Source organism: Echinops telfairi, unplaced genomic scaffold (genome assembly GCF_000313985.2).
Source record: "Echinops telfairi isolate 266 unplaced genomic scaffold, ASM31398v2 ScPeMD7_7457;HRSCAF=8495, whole genome shotgun sequence".
Taxonomy (NCBI): Eukaryota; Metazoa; Chordata; class Mammalia; order Afrosoricida; family Tenrecidae; genus Echinops; species Echinops telfairi.
In genome coordinates, this window is record NW_022111357.1 from 6977773 (window position 1) to 6998283 (window position 20511).

General features: G+C 57.0%; 1 protein-coding gene across 1 annotated transcript in view; it reads left to right on the top strand.

Moving 5' to 3' along the window:
- The window catches only part of GRIK3 (glutamate ionotropic receptor kainate type subunit 3), a 243833-nt gene that overhangs the window by 188065 nt on the left and 35257 nt on the right, over positions 1–20511 (top strand). The window contains exons 8-10 of the mRNA XM_004704958.2: positions 4812–4919; positions 8688–8801; positions 18874–19077. Of these exons, the coding sequence (XP_004705015.1) occupies positions 4812–4919; positions 8688–8801; positions 18874–19077 (426 nt within the window). The remainder of the gene's footprint in view (positions 1–4811; positions 4920–8687; positions 8802–18873; positions 19078–20511) is intronic.

A 20511-nucleotide genomic window follows, 5' to 3' on the forward strand; every position in this document is an offset into this window, starting at 1 on the left:
TCCACTCTTAACCACAGCATCGGGGTTAGATGCTCCACTCTTAACCACAGCATCGGGGTTAGATGCTCCACTCTTAACCACAGCATCGGTGGTTAACGCCCGCCTTGGGAACGAGAGGAGCGTTCTACTTATGTAGAGATGGACCGCCTTGGAAAGGGAACGGGCAGCTCGGCCCCTCCTGCAGAGGCACTTTGGATCAGAAATCATTTGATGGGAGTGGGCTTGGCTTGGCTTGTCTGTAAGGGGGAGGCCCATTCTCTTTCCCGGACTGCCCCGCCAGGCTGATGGTCCCGGTCCTTGGGTCCCTGGGCGTTCGGCACCCATGCTCCTTGATACTGGGCGCTTCCCTTTCGGGAGTGCCTCCAGGTCATCTCCATCTTCAGGCCCGGACTTTGAAACTGGGCTGTGGTCCCCGCAGTGGGTGGGCAGGCGGGTGGGACTACACAGTGCCTTGCCCAAACCCGGCGGCCTTCCTGCAGACCATTTCCAAGGTGCCCGCCCTCCCCTATGACTGCGTGACAGTAAGTCATTTTAAAGACTTGGCATTTCCGAGAGGAGCTGGAAATACCAGGCCGGAGTTCAGAGCCTGGGAAGCATCTTTCATTTAACAAACCTGGTGCTGCCGCTGGGGGCGGGCAGCTGGAAATATCAAGGGAGGGACGGCCTCAGCTCCCTGCCCTGCCCCTGCCCCTGCCCACCGCCCACAGACAGGCCATGCATCTGCTGGCATTTCATTCTTCTTTCCTGCCAGGCAGGCTTGAAGGCACCTGCTGCGATCCCTCCGGGGGCCAGGAAATAGCCTGGGGGTGTGGGGGCCAGCAGAGGAGGGGGAGGATGCCTGAGGGAAGTGGAGCCTCCCTGTGAAGTCCTGAACAGTGGTTTTCACCTTCTCTGGTGCCCCCTTTCATCACTTGTCCTCAGCCCCCTGGGCCTGGCTCCATGTAAGCTCACCTCCTACCCCGGGGGACACAAGCTCTCCCCACCCACCCCACCCCCAGCTCTGTGGCTGCAGGGAGGGAATCTGCCCAGTGACACCCTCGCTCAGACTCTCGGGTCCACAACCCACTGCAGTCAAGTCAGTGGCAACTCAAAGCCACCCTGTGTAGCACCGCAGAATGACCCCCCCCACACACAAAAACACACTCACCACCACCCAGTCAATGTCCACTCATGGGGATGCTGCAGGACAGGCTGGACATGCCGCTGGGCGTTTCAGAGACGGTCACTCCTCACTCTAATAGAAAGCCCCATCTGTCTTCTACGGAGTGGCTGGTGGTTTTGAACTTGGGACCTTGTGGTTAGCAGCATAATTCGTAACCACTATACCACCAGAGCACTTTAGTGCTGCATCTGCCCCCCACCCCCACCCCCCCCAAAAAATCCAAACCCACTGCTCTGCAGTTGATGCTGACTCATGGCGACCTTGTAGGAGAGGGTAGAACTGCCCTTGTGGGTATCCGAAGCTGTAACTCTTTATGGGAGTAGAAAGCCTGTGTTTCTCTCGATGCTGAGTCACGGCGACCTTGTAGGAGAGGGTAGACTACCCTTGTGGGTGTTTGAGGCTGTACCTCTTTATGGGAGTAGAAAGCCTGTGTTTCTCTCGATGCTGACTCATGGCGACCTTGTAGGAGAGGGTAGACTTCCCTTGTGGGTGTCTGAGGCTGTACCTCTTTATGGGAGGCGCACTTGGTGCTTTCACACTGCTGACCATTGTGTAACCATGACGACACCAGGGCTCCCTTGAAACTGCCCTGGAGGCTGTCAACCTGGATGCAAGTGAGCCACCTTGGCCTTGTCTCCCCAACAGAACAACCGGTGAATCCCCACTATCGACCTTCTTGTCTGTAAGATGGGGGTGATGCTGACCCCCACCTGGCAGGGAAGGAGATTCAGGTTTCTCTGGGGCCACAGTGCTTCCCCACTCCACCCTCCACCCCTCAGAGGGAGTACACTGCACAGGGCTGCAGAACCACCCAGGTCCCTGGGCAGTCCCAAGGATGGCCTCGGGGGTGACCGTGGAGAATGTCTACACACAGGGCTGATATCAGAGGAGCAGAGACTATGAGAGGGAGGTGACCATGGAAACGAGTGTCCATCGAGTGTCATTTCACATGCCTCCCCATCTGCCTGAGGTCCTGGGGGCCCGAGTGAGTTGTGCTTTGTATTGCTGACTACAGTAGTTCAAAAGCACCAGCTGCTGGGGTGGAGGGGCAGGCTCTGCACCCAGTAAAGAAAGGTTCTGGTCTCAGAAACAAACCCACAGGGCCGGTCCACGTTCTCACAGAGGAGTTAATTTGGGAAGCAAAGATCTGTGACTCCAGGCGTCTTTTTGGGAGCAGTGTTAGGGTGCAAGGGTACTTGCCTGCCCAGGTGGGAGCCAGAGCTCTCGTCAGAATCTTCAAGGGCTTGTGACCCCCAGGGAACTGGGGATCCGGACAGGGCACAGGCAGGACACACAGCGGGCTCCTCACTGCTCAGACCTTCTGCGCTCCCTCTCCCTAGCCCTCCCGCTGGCCCAAGGATCCAGCATCTGGCTAAGCTCCCGGATGGTCGCCTTCTGCTCCCAGGCCTACCTGTGTCCCAAAGGACTCTGGGAAGTGAGGCCTTTATTCCTTCTCCCAGACACTAGAGGCTGGAAGGCTGGAAGCACTTGGCGTTTCTGGGCGTACCCTAACTCGTTGCGGGAAGGGTCCTTGCATTCTAATGAGGCTCTGCCTCTTGTTCCCACGGTGGACTGGGGCGTCCACTTTCTCCCCCATACAATGGGCTCGGGATCGTCACTCATGCCCTCCCCTCCCAGGCTGCTGTGAAGGCTGTGTGAGATGGGCAGTGGGGCAATGGCTGAGCAAGTGGACGCCCTGGACCCACGCAGAGAAGAAGCTGTCTGAGACTCTGTCCAGCTTCCTCTGTCAAGCGCCAGAGAGTCAGCATTGGAGATGTTGTGGGTCAGACTGGCTCCCAGGAGACATTTCCACCCAGCTCCCGGCCATGCAGCTGCGGCCCTTGGCGGTGTGGGTACACCGCGCTGTGTCCTGATGAACCTTACCGAGGGGCTTCAAAAGGCACGGAGAAACGGAACGAAAAAATAGTAGAACTTCCCCACAAACTTTTTGAAGTGCCTTGTATTTTAAAAAGAGGGAGTCGGCCTCTTTTTCTGGACTTAACACTTTCTCAGAACCTGCACCTTCCTCCCCTGGGTGAGCAGCCCCAACGGCAATGAGCCCCGGCTGCCGTTGACATCATTCTGGCTCCCAAGGACCCTGGGTATCACAGAACGAGGCATCTCCCGGTCCTTCCGCGCCACCGTGCTCAGATCTGAGCCCACGGTAGCAGCCACCGCATCAGGCCAGCGTGCCCAGGGTCTTCCTCTTGTTGGCCTTCCTCTCTCTCACCAAGCACGGTGTCCTCCAGGGACTGGTCCTCCTGACAACATGCCCAAAGCACGGGAGACGAAGAGGCAGACGCTCACTGCTTCTCCTCTAAGGAGCCTTCTGGCTGTACTTTTCCCCAGTCAGACTTGTCTCCTCTTCTGGCGGTCCATGGTGCTTTCCATGGTGTTCCAGCACCTGCATTCAAATGCATCCCTTCTCCTGTGCTCTTCCCGGCACTGTCCCACTCTGCCATGCAGGGGAGGCCCTGACAACCCCACGGCCGGGGTCAGGCACATCGTCGTCCTCAAAGTGAAATTCTTGCTTTCCAACCCACTAAAGCGGTCTTGGGCAGCAGATCAGCCCAATACAGTGTGTCCTTGGATCTCTCTGCTGCTGCCTCCGTGAGCACTGATTGTGGATCCAGGCCAGGCAAATCCTCCACCGCAGCCACCTTTCCTCCGCCAAACCTGATGCTCCCTGCGGGTCCAGCCGTGGGGGTTGGGGCTGGCATCTATGTAAGATCTGTGCGGTGCTGGGCATTGCTCCAGCGTCTCTTGTTTAACCCTGTGACATAGCCTTTGGGTAAGTTGTGGCAGTTCTCAAGTGCTACAGAGTCCGTGTCACCTCACAGGGGCTCCAGGCGAGGGCACAGAACTGCCCCTAGGGTGCCCCAGGCCGTGGGCATCCTGGGAACAGATCACACAGCCGGTGGGCAGGCAAGAACTGACAGCCTTTCCGTGAGCAGCCAGCCACGCGCTTCACTGTGGTGCCACCAGCGCCCCTTCGTGATAAGCTAGGCGATCGCTAGCTGCATTGTGTAGATGAGGAAACTGAGGCAGAGAAGTGGATCAATGAAACGCTCAAGGTCACGCAGGCCCTTGTGGTTGAATCCCACCGCCTGTCTGACCCCTGTGGTTGAATCTCACCGCCTGTCTGACCCCTGTGGTTGAATCTCACCGCCTGTCTGACCCCTGTGGTTGAATCCCACCGCCTGTCTGACCCCAGCGTTCTTTACCGCTGCATGTGGGGATAGGGGCCGGGGGCATGTGGATGGTGTCTGTCCCACTGCCCCTCCTGGGCCTGGGCCTTGTGTCTGGATGTGCAACGAGGCCTGCCCGGCCCTGCCCCTCCCCAGGGATCTGGCACAGGCTCCCCCTTCCCGTGGCTTTGAGGCGGGGAGGCTCATTTGGACGCATCCAAGATCGATGTTGTACAGGAGAAGGTGCAAGTGTAACGCTGGCTAAAGTGCATAATAGAATTTATGGAAATCGCTGGCTCGCACGGCAGCCCAAGCAATGATGGAGATGATTATTAATTAATCATGGTCTTGGGGGAACAGTATCAGTGCAAGGAGTAATTAAAATAGAGCATTGTACAGTTGTACCGAATGATGATTTATGAGCCCAAGGATCTGCCGCTCTGGCCTCTCCCCTCCGGCAGGCTCAGTGGGAAGGATTAACTGGACGGATTGTTTTCAACAAAACCAGTGGCTTACGGACGGATTTCGATCTGGACATCGTCAGCCTGAAGGAGGATGGCCTGGAAAAGGTGCGTGGACCCGGGGAGGATGGGCAGAGGGCCCCTAACCCTCCCACCATGGACCCCAGACACAGTCCCTGGGAGCAGAGGCAGGACCCAGCACAGCTGCCCAGTCCAGATGGCACTCACCCTGAGCCGGTGTGTCCTGTCCCTTGGCAGATCTGTGTGCCCATCAGCCGACCCCAAGCCCTGGTCACCTTGGGAGGGGTGTGTCACACCTGCCCACAGCAGACAGAAAAGAGCCATCCTCTGAGCAAGGGCTATAGGGACACTTAGCCTGGGCAATGCAAGAGAGGGCTCGCACGTGGGTGGACAGACTGCCTTTAAACCCTTGGCAGGGCTGTCACGGAGCACAGGGCTACCTTGGGAAAGAGAAACTTTCTAGCCGCCAGACAGGGCCTGCCTAAGGAGTAGTGAGCTCTCTGTCCCTGGAGGTATTTAAGCAAGGGCAGGGTGACTGCTTCTCAGGGAGGCCAGAGATGGTCACCCTTGAAGAGCAGTTGAACACATGGAATCTGCTCTCCCGCTCCGGGCTCCAGAGGCCTCAGTGGTCTTTGGGAGTTGGTTGAGGAGGGACAGGCCTCTTCTGCAAGTGAGCCTCCCGTAGACGGGTCTGTAGAGGCCAGTTCTGAGCCCTGAGAGCCTGCATTGGCTATCAAAGTCAGCCCCACTTCCCAGACCTGGGGCCAGCGCTCAACCCTGCCCCCAAAGCAGGCAGACCCAGAGACCATTGGCATGGCTCTCAGGAAGGGCAGGAAGGGCAGCCAGGGGCAATGGAGGGCCACCTGGATGGCTTTGGGTCTCCTCTCTTGCCAGAACTGCCCTAATTCACATGCTGGCCTGGTTCCCCACCCCTACTTCCGGACCCCCATGTAGGAGAAGCAGTTCTTCCCTATGCAGCCGCCGCCACAACCTTCCGGTGCTCCCAGCCCCTACGTTTCGGCCGCCTCACCCATCCTGTAAGGTTCTCTGAGAGATGCCCTCACTTGCCTCTGTAGACCCAGGCTCCACCTCTCCCCGAAGTAGATGCCAGAGCACTGCCCCGCCCCCTGGCCTCTGCACCTCCCACATTTGCCACCACTCTTCCCCTGGCTGCAGGGTGTGGCTGCCGTCCCCCTTGTCCACTCTCTCTGGCATGGACCCACACAGCACATGGTTACTCTGTTCACCCTGAGTTTCCACCCACTCCATCGAGGCCACAGTGCAGGCAGGGGTGGCTGGGGGGCTCGCCATGCCTGTGCAGCCACCTTCTGTCCCACACAGTGTCAGTGCCCAAGGACAGAGCCAGGGCCCTCCACTCACAAGATCACTGAGTCAGCTCTTGCAATCCCATACAATGTACACAGACCCAATAAACCAGACCCACCACCACCGAGTTGATTCTGACCTGTAGCACCCTGCAGGACAGGGTAGAACTGTTTCTCGGGTTTTCTGAGACTGTGGCTCTTCGCGAGAGCAGACAGCCTCCTCTTTCTCCCTCAGAGCAGCTGGTGGGTTTGAACCACTGATCTCGTGGTTAGCATTCCCACCTGCAGCCTACATTTACTCATGCTTACTTGCATCTTTCCCATCTTTGGGGAAAGGCTGAAGTACTAGGAGTGGCACACATACCATGCTGTTGGCAGGTATCAATCCAGGCAGTGCCCAGGGTTAAAAACAAGATCCCTCCCTGGCCGTGTCTGTGAGTCAGAGCAGGCACTTGCGGGCGGCATTCAGCCTGCCTTTGGAACACGGACAGGCTGGGAGCCTTTGCAATCGGCATAAGAGCTTTAGGTGCAACACGTGAAGGTGACAATGATGAAGACTTTATTGTGAGTCAGGGGCTGGGGGAGGGAATTGGCTCAACAAGCCCTGGTGGTGTGGTGGAGTAAGCAAGGTTGGTGGTTCCAACCCACCAGCTGCCCCTTGGAAGAAAGATGAGGCTGCCGGCTCTGGTGAGACAGTCTCTGATCTCTGTGGGGCGGTTCTACTCTGCCCTGCAAGGTTACTGTTACCTCGTGGGTTTCCTGTGCTGAGTTGGTTCATTGGTTTCCAAAACTCGAGCTCGCTGTCAGTGAGTTGATTCCAACTCATAGAGGCCTTAAAGGAAAGGGAGAACTGCCGCTGTGGGTTTCCTAGACTCTACCTCTTTACAAGAGTAGAAAGCCTCATCTTTCTCCCAAGGAGCGGCTGGTGGTTTTGAACTGCTGACAGCGGAGAGCAGCCCAGTGCGTAACCACTAAGCAATGAGGGCTCCTATCGGTTTTCTCAAAGTGAGGGCGAATTCACATAACATTAAAGGTCAAGTAGGTGTGGTCCATAACCCAGGGACTGCCTGTAACTCAGACAGAGCCCACCTTCCATCTGAGCCTGCCTACACCACCAGAATCCTTCTCCCAACCGTCCTTGAGGCCAGGGGCACAGATTGACCACCGTCAATACTCAGGCTGTCCCCTGGACAAAGGCTGGCCTGCCTGCAGATGCGCCTGCCCACAGCCACTTGGGTTGTGGGCAGAGAGCTCCTGGGACCGCTGGCCCGGCAGCTGGGTCCTTGACAGCCCTCACTGTTCTCACAGCACCCGTTGGCCAGCAGAGATGCCACCAAGCTCGGTAGATCCTGGCCGGGGCAGGATTTCTGCTGTGTGTCCAGCCTCGGACACCTGTTCTAGACCACTGCTCGCACCCTCCCCCTGGATGGGTGTGACTCTGTCCAGCCCATTGGAGAGCCCAGTCACCTGGGTTTTGTCTGTCTCCAGGCTCTGGGTGGCCCTCTCACGCCGAGACCCTGAGAGGCTGCTGAGTACCCCCACTCCCAGCCACCCTGCCTCCCGTCCGGTCGTTTCTGTGTGCTGAGTGGGGCCGTGACTGATCCAGCCAGCTCCAGCCGGTGGCTTTGGGAGGATTAAGGCAGAATTACCCAAGCATAATTATACATCTCTCTACTATCTGCTCTGCTCAGCTCTCTTAATGAGATATTTGCACTCAGCCTCTCTGTTTAATTGATTAAGTTTCTTGAGTACCCTCTCAGCAATTGGGCAGAGGACAGAGCGGGCATGCCAAGACCCTCCTGACAGAGAGAGGGGAGCCAAGATGGGCTGGAGTGGGGTGTGGGGAGGGGGGCTTCCAGTAGCCCAGGCCTCGACAGTCTGTAAGCTTCACAGCCACCCCCCACCCCACCCCCCAGCCTCAGTCTGAGAGCAACAGGTCACTGGAGAGAGAGGAGGGACCACCGTGGTCAGGGAACCTCCTAGCTGTAGAACTGCCCTCCCAAGTCCCCTCCCTGTCCCTCCTCCTGCCCCTGCACCGCGGTGTCAGCCTCCATTTACCCACTCCCCAAATGTTCATCAGCATCCCCCTGCCCTGGGCTTTAGAGGCTTCTGCCCCGGGAGCTGGCCCTGTGGGGAGACCCAGTGAGCAAGCAGCTGGCTTCCCAGGGCCTGCTCCAGGAGTGGAAGCCACCAGGCTCAGGCCTGGCTCTGGCCCAGGACCTCTGTCTCCCCTAAGCTGGGCCTTAACGGAGCTCGGCCTCAGCCTGTTTTCGCTGGGGGTCCTCAGGGCCATCTCTGCTCTCACCATCTCCCACTGGGTCTCCCCTCCAGTAGCGAGAGCTTTGCCTGCAAGGACAGGTGGGAGAATGCTGGAGAGCAGACACCCCGGGGCCTCTTCAGAGCAGATGGCAGCAGCAGGCTTCTTCTCAGGCCTGTGAGCCAGGATGGTTGGAAAGAATAAGAAGGGGAGGGTGGAATTGCCAGTATGGGAACCAGGTGCTTAGGCTGCTCTCTCTACCTATCTGTCCAGGTGGGGGTGTGGAGCCCCACCGAGGGACTCAACATCACAGAGGTGGCCAAGGGCCGGGGCCCCAACGTCACCGACTCTCTGACAAACCGGTCACTCATCGTCACCACCGTGCTGGTAAGAGCCACAGGGGGGACCTTCTGGCCACTCTCCTGAATGGGATTGGACCCCACCCACTCACCGTGCCCCATCACCAAATGGTTTCCTCCTCCTGACCCATTTCAAGCCACACGGGGTCTCAGGGCCTGTTTTTACTGACCGATGCTGTGCCCAGCCCCTCCTGGAAGGCCTCCTGTCGGCTCCAGCTCTCGGGGACCCTGCGTGTGTGGGAGTTGAAGGGTGCTCCGTGGGGCTTCCAGCGACTGGTGTTTTGAGAAGCAGATCGCCTGGCCTTTCTTCTGAGGTTCCTCTGAGTGAGCTCGAACCTTCAAGCTCTCAGTTCGTAGTCAACCACGTTGACCATGTTTACCACCCAGAGACTGAGGACCGACCCTCTTGGAGACACAGCCCTGCTCTGGGAACCTGGTGTAGGCCACCCTCTGGGGAGGCAGCCCTGCTGAAGACCCCTGTAGGACAGTCAGGGCTCTGGCAGCATCTCCTCGTAACAAAGCAGAAGCCAGCATGCCCATGAGGACCATGCGACAAGGTGGTACCGGTGCCAGAAAGGAACGCAACTCACTTTGGGGTACTTGGAGAGAAGGCCCCGGAATGGGACCTGGGGTGGGGCTGAAGGGACTGAGCTGGCAGCCCCATGGTGCCGAGACAAGGGGCTGCCCGCATGGGCAGCTGGTCCAGCCCTGTGCCCTCCTTCCAGCAAACTGCCCTTGTGTGTGCTCAGAGGCTGGGCGTGGACCCCTGGGAGCAGGAAGAGGTAGCTGGGGTTGCAGAAGGCGAGGGGGTGCCATTGGGGAATCAGCTTCTCGGGAGGAGGTGGAGGTCTCATCACCAGTCAGTCCCCAGGGAACCATGACGAGAGGAGTGTGAGGAGCCGCCCTAAGCATGGCAAAGATCTCACAGTGGCTATGGAGATGTGGCAGGGGGCGCCGGGTGAGGGGTGGGACAGGGACCCATTCATAGCCTCCTGACAGCCACATCCTCATCCTGCCTGCCTTTATTGATAGACTTTTTGTTAAATCTGTCTATCTATATCTATCTATCCATCCATCCTATCTATCCATCCACCCACCCATCCATCTATCCATCCATCCATCTATGCATCTATCCATGCATCCACCCATCTATCCATCTAAAGGAACCTTGCCGGTACCTATGGGACTGCTAACCACAAGGTCAGAAGTTCAAACCCACTCGCCACTCAGAGCGAGCAACATGATGCTACCCTCCTCTCATAAATATTCACAGCCTCGGAAACCCAACACAGAATTGCTATGAATCCAAATGGACTCGGCTGGCGGCCGTTCCTCTAACAGTCCCGACTGCTAAAACCAATGAGCCAGGCAGAAACAGGAGATGGAGAACAGCCATCCCGTAAGACTCTAAAAGATGAAAATAAACAAATAAAAGGAGCAAAAGGACTAGCGCGAGGGGGCGGATGCGCAATTAGAGGCGCGTGGGTAAAAATAGCGGGATGAAAGGGGAGTTGAAGGAGGAAGGCCTGGGAAGGTTACGGGGAGAATGATCACGCGGCAAAGTGAGCGGAATCAGAGGGAAGGGGCGGCACGGAGAGAGACAAAGATTAAAATACTTAATGGACAGCTCCGTCGAGACAAGGTTGAAGAAAAGGAGACGGGAAGCATCCAAATGTCACCAAGCAAGAGGACAGACGTGTGACAGGGCTGAAATATGAAAGGGTAAAACTAAAATAATAAAAAGGTGGTAAAAGATGAAAGTGGAGCGGCAGGAAAATGTGAGATATAAATAAAACACTTTTCACAAGGCAAGATTAAAAAAGGTAGGGCTGGTTTGATTTCAAAGATTAGGAGGAGCGATGATTAAAGGAGGTAAGGTGACTTCCTCACACAACAATGCTCCCAGCAGTAAGGGGCAAGCTAAGGATAATCGGCTCCAGGATGCCACATGCAGGCCTCCTGAGACCACCGGTTCAATTCCACGCAAGGGGCGTTTGCCTGATTCAAGGTCAGCAAGTCCTCCTGCCAGGGTCTGAGGGCTTTGTCCGACAGACAGAGGCAGGCTCCCGAAGATGCTCTTAGCCTGCGATACTCCAGTCTCCCAGCTCTTTCCTGCCTGCTCCTGGCAGGCATTAGGGAGCCTTGTTAGGAACTCTTAGCCTTAGTCTCCTGAGCCAGTTCCATCCCTTGCTCACTATGGGTCCCCACCCCAATGGGATAGGAAAGGAGAAAAGGCCCCATTTGTCCTGTAGCCTAGACACAGCTCCAGCTGCCCCACTGGCCCTCAGCCACAGGGCATGAGAGCAGATGTGAGCTAGCTCGGTAGCTGTCTTTCCTGGGACCTGCAGTCAGCAGGCCGCAGGGCCGAGTGATGATTAAAGGCACGAGTCCTTGAGATGGAGTCCTGGCTTTACTTGTGTGACCCTGGGGAGTTGCTTGACTGTCCGTTGCCTCAGTTTCCCCGTCTGAAACAGAGAGGTACTAAGAGAAGAACCGACTTCCTAAGGCTGAGAGGAGGAGGGGCGCACACATCCAAATGGCACAGCATGAGGGCCAGACCACAGAGCCTCGTATGCTCCTTAGAGCAGCCCTGTGCTCCATAGCGTTGCCAATGGCCGTGGCCTTTCCAAAGCACCTCTGGGTGGATTCGAGCCACCGACCTTCTGGTTAGTTGCCAAGCGCTTAACCGTTTGGGTCATCCAGGTAAGCAGGGTAAAAAGTGAGAGCTGTTATTATTGGTGTTGCTGACAAAGCCAGCCCGCAATGAGCTCAGAGTCAATGCAGAGTGAGGAGCCCTCTGCGTCCATCCACAGGCTGAGCCTGGACATCACCAAGGACAGGCTCAGACCAGGCACAGAGGTCATCTCTAGCACGGGAGGGATGCTGGGTGACCTAGCCTCCCCAATCACCCCACCACTCCCTATTGTGGACACCGAGTTCTTCCTCGTTCCCACTCTCACCCTGCCTCTGACAGCTCCGTGACTTGTGTGAGCTCCTAAGTCAGTCACGGCCCTCAATTCTGACACCGGTCCCTGGAGAGACGCTTCTGACGTGTGGCAGCACCCACTCCCCGCTCCCCCGGTGCCCAACTAGAACTGGGCTCTGTGGGATTTGTAGCAGTAGATTGTCAGCCCTGTCTTCTGAGGGGCCTCGCAGTAGCCTGGAGCCCCCAGGCTTCTGGTTAGCCGCAGCGTGCGCACTGTCTACCCCGATGCCTCCGGCCCCCTGTTGTTGGTTGCTGCCAGGTCTGCTGTGCCTCACGGTGATGCCGTGTACAACAGACAACTCGCTGCCGGTGCCGGAACCGGCACCCTATGGGTGCCCTGGGGTCCACTGTGCACCCTTGAGAGCCTGCCGCCCTAGAGGCTCGCCTTCTGGCACCATGCTGGGTGGGTCTAGGGGGCTTTCACTGATAATCAATGATCCAGGGGCCTTTCATGGGCTCGGGTTTGGAAGTAGATCACCAGTCCTTTCTTCTTGGTTGGTCTTAAGTCTAGAATCAACGCTGAAACCTGTCCACCGTGAAGGCCCCATTGGTCCACATGCTGCCACAGTCAGACAAACTGATAGACAGCAGGCGGCCTCTGGTCTCCCACTCCCGCATCAGCTCTGGACCCTGCCCACCTCCTCCTCTATCTCGGTCACAATGAGCCCCTGGCCCTGTAATCATGATCAGTCCCTGCGCCTGGCTCAGCTGCTTTGACCTCTGACCCAAAAGGACCAGCTCATGACCGTAGACCCTTTTGAAGCAGATGCCCCGCTGCCTGTGAATGGGGCCACTAACCACCTCAACCCCATCACGCAGTACTGCAGTGTCTGATGCTCGTGCAATCCCTCTGCCCCACCGCACAGAGCTCAAGGAGGGTTGGTTCTGCCTCTCCCTGTGGGGCAGTGAGGGACGTCAGTCTCCCCAAGAGGAGGACAGGTGGAGGGGATGATGTCTGGCGCATCCCCAATGGGGACTGAGGAGATGGTACACAACCTTGGTACTGGTCTCCTAGCAACTTTCTGTGCCCACCTCCAAGTGCCTCTGACCAGAGACACACATCCCCATTCAAGGCCTGGTCTAGGGCTGGACACCCAGCTCTGGTCTAGCTGCCCCTCAAAGTGTGCCCGCAAGGCTAAGCCAGAGCCCACATGCCTTGGGGCCTGGAGACAATCTCAGGTCTAGGCACCTGGGGCAGCTGTACCTATGGGGGACCAGACTAGCCCCAGCCCAGCTCCATCTGCAAACCCGGCCCCAAGCTTGGCAGCTTCAACCCTGGGCCAGCACCTCCCACTGAGAGCACAGACCCCTGCCTGTCTGAGAGTGTGTTGTCAGGGCAACGGCGGTTGATTGGCAGGCAGGACTAAGCTGAGGGTACAGGAACATCAAACTGCTTCGCTCCCAGAGAACAAGGCCTGGCTCCAAGGCCCTGGCAGGAGGGGCGCCTTCTCTTTTATTACCTTGGGCTTCGGGTGGACCAGAAAGTAGCAGCTCTGTTTGTCTGCCCCCAGCCCACCGCCTCCTTCTCTCTCCCACCCAGACAGACAGATGATCAGAGCCCTGGCCCTGCCTTCTCTGACCCCACCCACCTGCAGAGGGCCTTCGCCATCCCTGAGACTGAGGCAGCAGCAGGAGGGCCCGGAGGCCTGCCCACCCCCTGCCCAGCCGCAGCCTCTGCTCTGGTTCTGCTCTAGCACCAGCTCATGAAAAATTCATCCGCCCAAACCTCAGCTCCCACACCGCGAAAACACTCACTCCAGGGGGCCACACTGTGAAGTTCCAGGACTCTTGGCTACAGATGTGGGCAACTGTGTCAACATGCATGTGGGGGTGCAAGGGGCTCCAAGTGCCTGAAGTGGGTGCAAGGGGACTGTGGCCTCATGACCCACATAGACCCAACGCTGGGCCAGTGGGAACCTCGGTACCAGCAGGAGAGAAGACTGACCCCAAGTCCTGGGTGATCAGGGTGGCGGTATTCTGGCCTCTGTATAGGCAGGGTGGGCTGGCAGGCCCCCCACGCATGTGTTTTTTGTGTGTGGAAGGCAGAAGCATTGTGTACACATGGGCATACATGTGTGTGTTTACCCCGTGATGGCCAGGAGTGCTTGGCAAACTAAACCCCCCCACACACACACACACACAGATCCTTTCACACTTGGGAGTCGCCCCTCCCCATACCCTCCCGCAGCTCTGTGGGTCCCTTGCTGACCGAGGCCACTGCACGCCCACCTTTCACTCTGGGCAAGTGACCTTCCAGGAGCCAGGTGGAGAGGGCTGGCGGGGACAAGGCGGCAGGGGCGATTTCTCGGGACCCCTGTTTGCTGTGACTTGTTGAAGAGAAATATGGCCCCCGCACCTCGGGCTGTCCCCCGTGAGCGTGAAGTTATGAAATTGAGGGCACCTTCACTGAGCAATCGATTAGCAGCCGAGAGAGCTTGTGAATTGGCTGTCTGGACATTTCCAGTAATAAATTGTGAAATAGTCCATGAATAAGTAGTTGGCGGAGTTCAGAATTACCCCCTAGGAAATGTTGCAGGTCTGGAGACACATTACCAAGGCGAGCACCATTTTAATGCCCCCGGCTCCGGCTGTTAAATATGTATGCCATCCGCAAAGCACTTCCCGAAATTAATGGCATTTTACAGCTGCTCCGAAAGGCAGCGCATTTATATGGAGATGTATAGAATCTGGGGCCGCGGTGGCTTCACAAATTAAGTGCTAATTTTAGAGCAGCGGGCCAAACAGGGGCATGGAGAGGAGGTCAGAGGGCCAGCTACCTCCGGGACCTCTCCGGAAATGGCTTTCCCCTCCGGCCCACCATGACATGCGGCCCTGTGGTGTCATTGGGCTTCCTCTCCAGGCAGGAAAGGCCACTGCCAGTAACAGGCCCGTCGGCTCATGGGGAAAAGACGATGGTATTAATGACAACGCTGAGAGTCGTGATGGCGACAGTGGCGGCAGCTAACGGGTCCCGAGGGAGCCCTGATGGTACCCTGGTGAATCATTGCTTGGTTCCAGCCCACCCAGCAGCTCCTCGGGACAAAGGCTCGGCCCTCTGCCCTATAAAGATTACCCCAAACCAAACCCGTTGCCGTTGAGTTGAATTCTGATCCCTTGCAGCCCCCAAAGGACAGAACCACATTGCCCACAGGGATCCCAAGGCTGTACGTCTTTTCCTGAAGCAGGCTGCTCGGCCATCCGAACCACTGGCCTGTGGTTCGCAGCCACGTGCTTAAACACGGCCCCACCAGCGTTCCAAGTGTGAAAGTCATCGCCTAGCAGTCCCTAGGAGGCAGCTCTGCTCTGTCACATGGGATTGCTTTCCATCGAAATAGACCCCACGGTACCTAACAGCGACTGAGGGCCAGTGGCCATTCCGAGTGCTCTCGTGGACGCACTGGTTGGTTCCTCACACCGCCTCATCAGACAGAGTCTGTTCTTACCCCCGTCTACAGACAGCAAGAGATGTTGTCTGGGCATCCACACGGCGAGGCCCGTGGTCGGTGCTGCCCCTGGGGAAGATGGGGCCTCCTCATGGCAGTTCTGTGTTGAGTCAGAGCGAGCCACCAGGCACAGTCGCACGGCCTGTGCACTGCGCAGGAGCGTCCTTCCAGAACCATGAGTTGGGACTGACAGCCGCCCAGACCTGCTGGACTCGGGAAGAGCAGGCTCTGCCCAGAGGTTCATTTGCATGGAGTTAGGGGTCACCCACCTGCTGTGTGGACTGCTCTCTCAGCTCCCTTGTTGAGCTGCCTGCTTGGCTAGAAGATGGAGATGGAGTCTAGCCAAGAAATCCAGCTTTCCACCCAATTAGACTGTGGAGTGATTTTCTCAGGATCCCCAGAGAGGTGGGAAGCCCTGGGAGACTCGGGCATCCCCAGCTCTTTCTCGGAAGCCTCCCAAAGGACCGCTGGAAATCTGGAGACAGTCTACCAGAGGGCGGATGGCGTTCCGTGAGGCAGTGTTGCTGGGACCCAGGGCCAGAGAATCCAGACCGCTTGCCACGTTAGGAGCAGGGGAAGTGGCTGGGGTTTCTACCCACCCCCCACCCCCCAGGCGGGACTTATATGAGGGTCTTTTCTGGGGCCTTCTCCTGCACCATGGTGCAAGGCAATGGCTGTGCCAGTTGGGAGAATGGTGAGATGCCCCCATGTTGGTGCTGTGTCCTTATTGTGGACATGAGCGCCTGCATTCTATTCTGTCCACTGATGACTGGCAGCCACAAGGGGAAGACTTAGGGGGCCCTGGTGGCGTCGTGGCTACGTGCTGGGCTGCTAACCTCAAGGTCAGCTATTCCAAACCACTAGCCGCTCCCAGGGAGAAAGACCAGGCCTTGTACTCTATCACGGTACAGAGTCCCAATCTTGGAAGCCCACAAGGACCTTCCAGCCCTTAGAGGATCTCTGTGAGGGGGGTCGACTCAACGACAGGCGTTTGGTGCTTCTGGTTTTGTTTTGAGTGGAAGACCGGAGGCGTACTGGCACGTGAGGGTCCAGAGTTGAGCCTGGAGAAGGCTGGCCGACGGGAAGAGGCTGAGGAGCCACAGGGAGAGACAGAACAGAGGGCTGAGAGGGGCATCCAGGGAAGACGAGGTGTGGGGTTACAGACCACTCTTAGAACGTGACCTGACTTTGGGGTCTCCCGAACAGATTAACTCGGGAACAGAGATTTTGTTCTTTCAGTCAGAACTTTAGTCTGGTTTGAGCCCCTGCTGAGAACTTGCATTTCTATCCCTAGACACTTAGGGTTAGAATCTAGATTTGGACAAGCGCCCCCAGTGATTCTTATGTCTATAGGAGTCACGTGGGGACCTGTTCCACCTGTAGATCGTCTTAAATTTAATTCTGATTCAGCATCTCTAGGGTAAAAGGCACCTGTTCAGCAGGGGGGTCGGTCAGAGTGAACCAGTTCAAAGCCCTGGTTTTAGCTTGTGTTGTTATAAGAGAGGGACAAAACGCTCTGTGCCCATAAAGAGTTAATGTCTTGGAAACCCAGGGGGCAGCCCTGGGGTCACTGAGAGTCAGAATTGACTCGGTGGCTGTGTCTGGCTTTAGTTTGGTTGTAAGAGGTACCACAAGGGGGTGGTCTCAATGGACGGATTTTTGTCTAACAGTTCCTCAGGCCCCAGCGCTGGGGGCCGTCTCTGGATCCGTTCTGGGGTGAAATCCTTGCCTCCCCTATTCGGTGAATTCCACGTGGCATCTGCCTTTCTCCCCCTTGGGTTTGCTTGTCCCTCCTTCCAGCACAGCTCTGTGTAGATCTCAACAGTGACTCCATTTAAAGCCTTCTATACACAGATAGGGCCTCATTCACAGACCGATGAAAACCCTGCCCCCAGGTCGGTGGCATTCGTAGGTGTGGGGGTGGGATTCCAACCCAGTGATTGGCGGACTCTGCGTGGTTTGGAAATGAGGCTGGGTGGATGGAACCAGCAGAACCCGGACTTGCATGTTGCCCTGGATTCCTCCCACCCCAGAACCCACAGCTCCGTATCCACGTATCAAGCTGGGAAGGTCCGTCTGTCACTGCCTCTCTCTGGGTTTCCTGTCTTTCCGTCCAGTTATTTTCTCCCCTCCCATCTCCCGGGTCATCTTTGTGAGAGTGTCTAGGGGTGTGTGTTTCTAAGTGAAAAACCAGAGCCGTGGCCCTCTTGAGAGTCCGACAATGACTCCCTGAGATGTGAGCGCTGACTCCCACGAGCCCCCTTCCCGAGGCTCTCCCGCCCTCCAGCCCTCCAGATCACGGCTGGGTTCAAGTCCTCCCCTGTACCAGCTGGGTGTACTTGTGCTTATCTTCCCTGACCTGTACCTTCTACATCCATGAAATGAGACTTTGAGTACCGAATCCAAAGGGTTGAACCTCGCTGAGGCAGGACCAAGCTTGTCTACGACCCCTTTCCTCTGGGCAGCGGTTCTCAACCTGTGGGTCGCGACCCCTTTGGGAGGGTCAAACGACCCTTTCACAGGGGTGGCCCAATTCATAACAGTAGCAAAATTACAGTGATGAAGTACCAATGAAGATGATTTTATGGTCGGGCGGTCACCACAACATGAGGAGCTGTATGAAAGGGTCGCGGCATTAGGAAGAGTGAGAACCACTGCTCTGGGGGCTCTGAACTAGGCCTCGTAGGACAATATTTGCAGACTTCCCAGCAATCCCTGGGTGGTGCAGGTGATTAACAAGATGGCCTTCGAATGGAAAGGCTGGCGGGCGAGTCTTCCAAGAGGTGCCTCAGCAGAGGGTCTGGCTGTCTGCTTGCAAAAACCCAATCACTGCAAACTCAACTCAGACCCGCATGGGGTCATGGTGAGTCGGCAGTGACTGACAGCCACAGGTTCGGAGCTGCCCAGTGGCACGGCTCAGTGAGTGCAGGCTGCCCTTGTCAGAGCAGATGCTGGCCCCGAGGCTGGGAGTTGGCTGGGGAGTCATCCAGGAACGGACTCCTGTGCGCAGGAGGGAACAGAGGGAACGACCCTTGTACAGCAGTGTTTATTCAATTAAGTGGGCAGTGGGGTCTCTGGGTTCCTAGAACCACTGCTCTCTCCCCGACTGTGTGGCTCCGACAGTCTAAGGGAGGCCCGAGGGTGTGTGTGTGTGTGTGTGTGTGTGTGTGTGTGTGTGTATGGAGTGCCCAGGTGCCGCTGCTGCTGGCTCATGGTCCATCCATCTTTGTAGACCCGCTGGAATCCAGTAGCCTGAAGTTCACTTACCAGCCACTCTAAGCGAGTGACCATTGGACAAGTCAAGCGGTGACTTCTGCGGGGGAAGGCCAGCCGGTGACATTCGTGAGCCACAGTGTCGGCTCTCTGGCAGGCCCTTCGTCCCAGCCGCCCCAAACGGCTTTTACCAAACAAGTCGAAGGAGAGGGTCTCAGGAGTGACGATGGCGACCTGTGTTCAAGCGTGCTCGGTACAGCTGATGCATGGATTGCTATACGAGCTGTGAGAGCCCCCAATAAAGTGAGCTACTACAATCAAATCAAATAAGTAAATCAAGCCATGAGCCCAGGTCCCACCTCCGTCCAGCTCTCAGGCCCAGGCCCAGCCCCCTGGCCCCCTCCTCCCACCCCATCCCACTCCCAGCCTCCACTGCCCTCTCTCATCTGTTCCTACAGGAGGAGCCCTTTGTCATGTTCCGCAAGTCCGACCGGACGCTGTACGGGAATGACCGCTTCGAGGGCTACTGCATCGACCTGCTCAAGGAACTGGCCCACATCCTGGGCTTCTCCTATGAGATCCGGCTGGTGGAAGACGGCAAGTATGGAGCGCAGGATGAGAAGGGCCAGTGGAACGGCATGATCAAGGAGCTCATTGACCATGTAAGCAGCACGGGCCCTGGGCAGCTTGCTCATCATGGTGGGCGTCTGGCCGGCCGGGGCTCCGGGGTCAGGGAGAGCCCTCGTTCCCTCAGAAGCGCCTTGTGCATGCCTCCCGACTCCCAGACATCTCATACGCACGTGCCCTGGCCCTCTCCGACTCAGCCATCCCAGGGGCGTCTTTGAGGCCATCCTGGCCAGAAAGTCCCCTGAGCCCCTCACTTCTGCTAGTGAGAGCCACCAACCAGTGATGCCTTGGCCACCTGGGCAGGGCCCAAGTGCCACACACATTCACAACACCTGGGAGGCCGAGCTGTGTCACTAACTCAAGTAATCTGGGGTTCACAGTGGGAGACATGGTGGAGGGTTCTGAGGGCTGGGAGGTCGGTATGATGAGGCTTAGCTGTGGGGGCGCCCACAAGGCTGCTCTTACTCCTCCAGGGACAGGGAAGGGGCCCCAGGAGCAAGGAGATAAAGAAGCAAGCAGGGTGGGTGGCTATGAGGGGAGATACAGCAGCTGGTGGGCAGGACCTGGGGTGTGGGGGGGCACCGGAGGAAGACAGACAGGCACCGTGGCAATTTCTGGCTCATGACTCATGGGTTATGCGAATAAGGGCTAGTCACCAGAGCTGCCTGGGGTCCTTACCTGTAAGGTGGGTGTGCCAATACCCTTCCCCCCATGGGGGTCATGTGATACTGAGTGGGAAGGAAGCTTGGGGCAGGGCCTGGCCCACAGTAAGCTGTCAGTAAGAGAGTTGTACAGTAAGAGGGAGCCAAGTAGGATGTATGAGCGTGGAGCATGATAGTTAGGAGCCCAGGCTAGAGTCTGACAGGCCTGGAGTTCAAGTCCCAGCTTCCCCACATCACCTCACTGAGCACTCTTGTCTTCACATGTGCTAATTAGCAGCTCCCATCGCTTATGAGCCCGGTGGTGTAGTGGTTAAGTGTTGGGCTATGACCCAGATGGTTGGCAGTGTGAAACCACCAGCAGCTCCATGGGGGGAAGACTGGGCTTTCTACTCCAGTCAACAATTACAGCCTCGGAAACTCGCAGGGGAGGGGGAGAACTTTGAGTCAGCATTTACTCAACGGCAGTAGGTGAGTAGCTTATGAAGCTTAAGGTAGGAGTTATTGGTACAAAGACACCTGGCCCATAATCAGCATTGCCTGCCTTCCAGCTCAGAGCCTCTAACTTTCCGGAAGCATGTTCCATCGAGGTCTAGAAGTGAATGCAGTAACAGCACACCCATGTTACAGAGGAGGAAGTCGAGGCAGAGAGGTGAAGCCATCCCCGTGAGTCAGTGAGGGAGCTGGGATTCCAGGCCATGTGCTTTATCTTGGTCCCAGAAACCAAGAGAGAGTTAGGCTCACACAATAGATCTTTTTTTAAAAATCATTTTATTATGGGCTCATACAACTCTTATCACAATCCATACA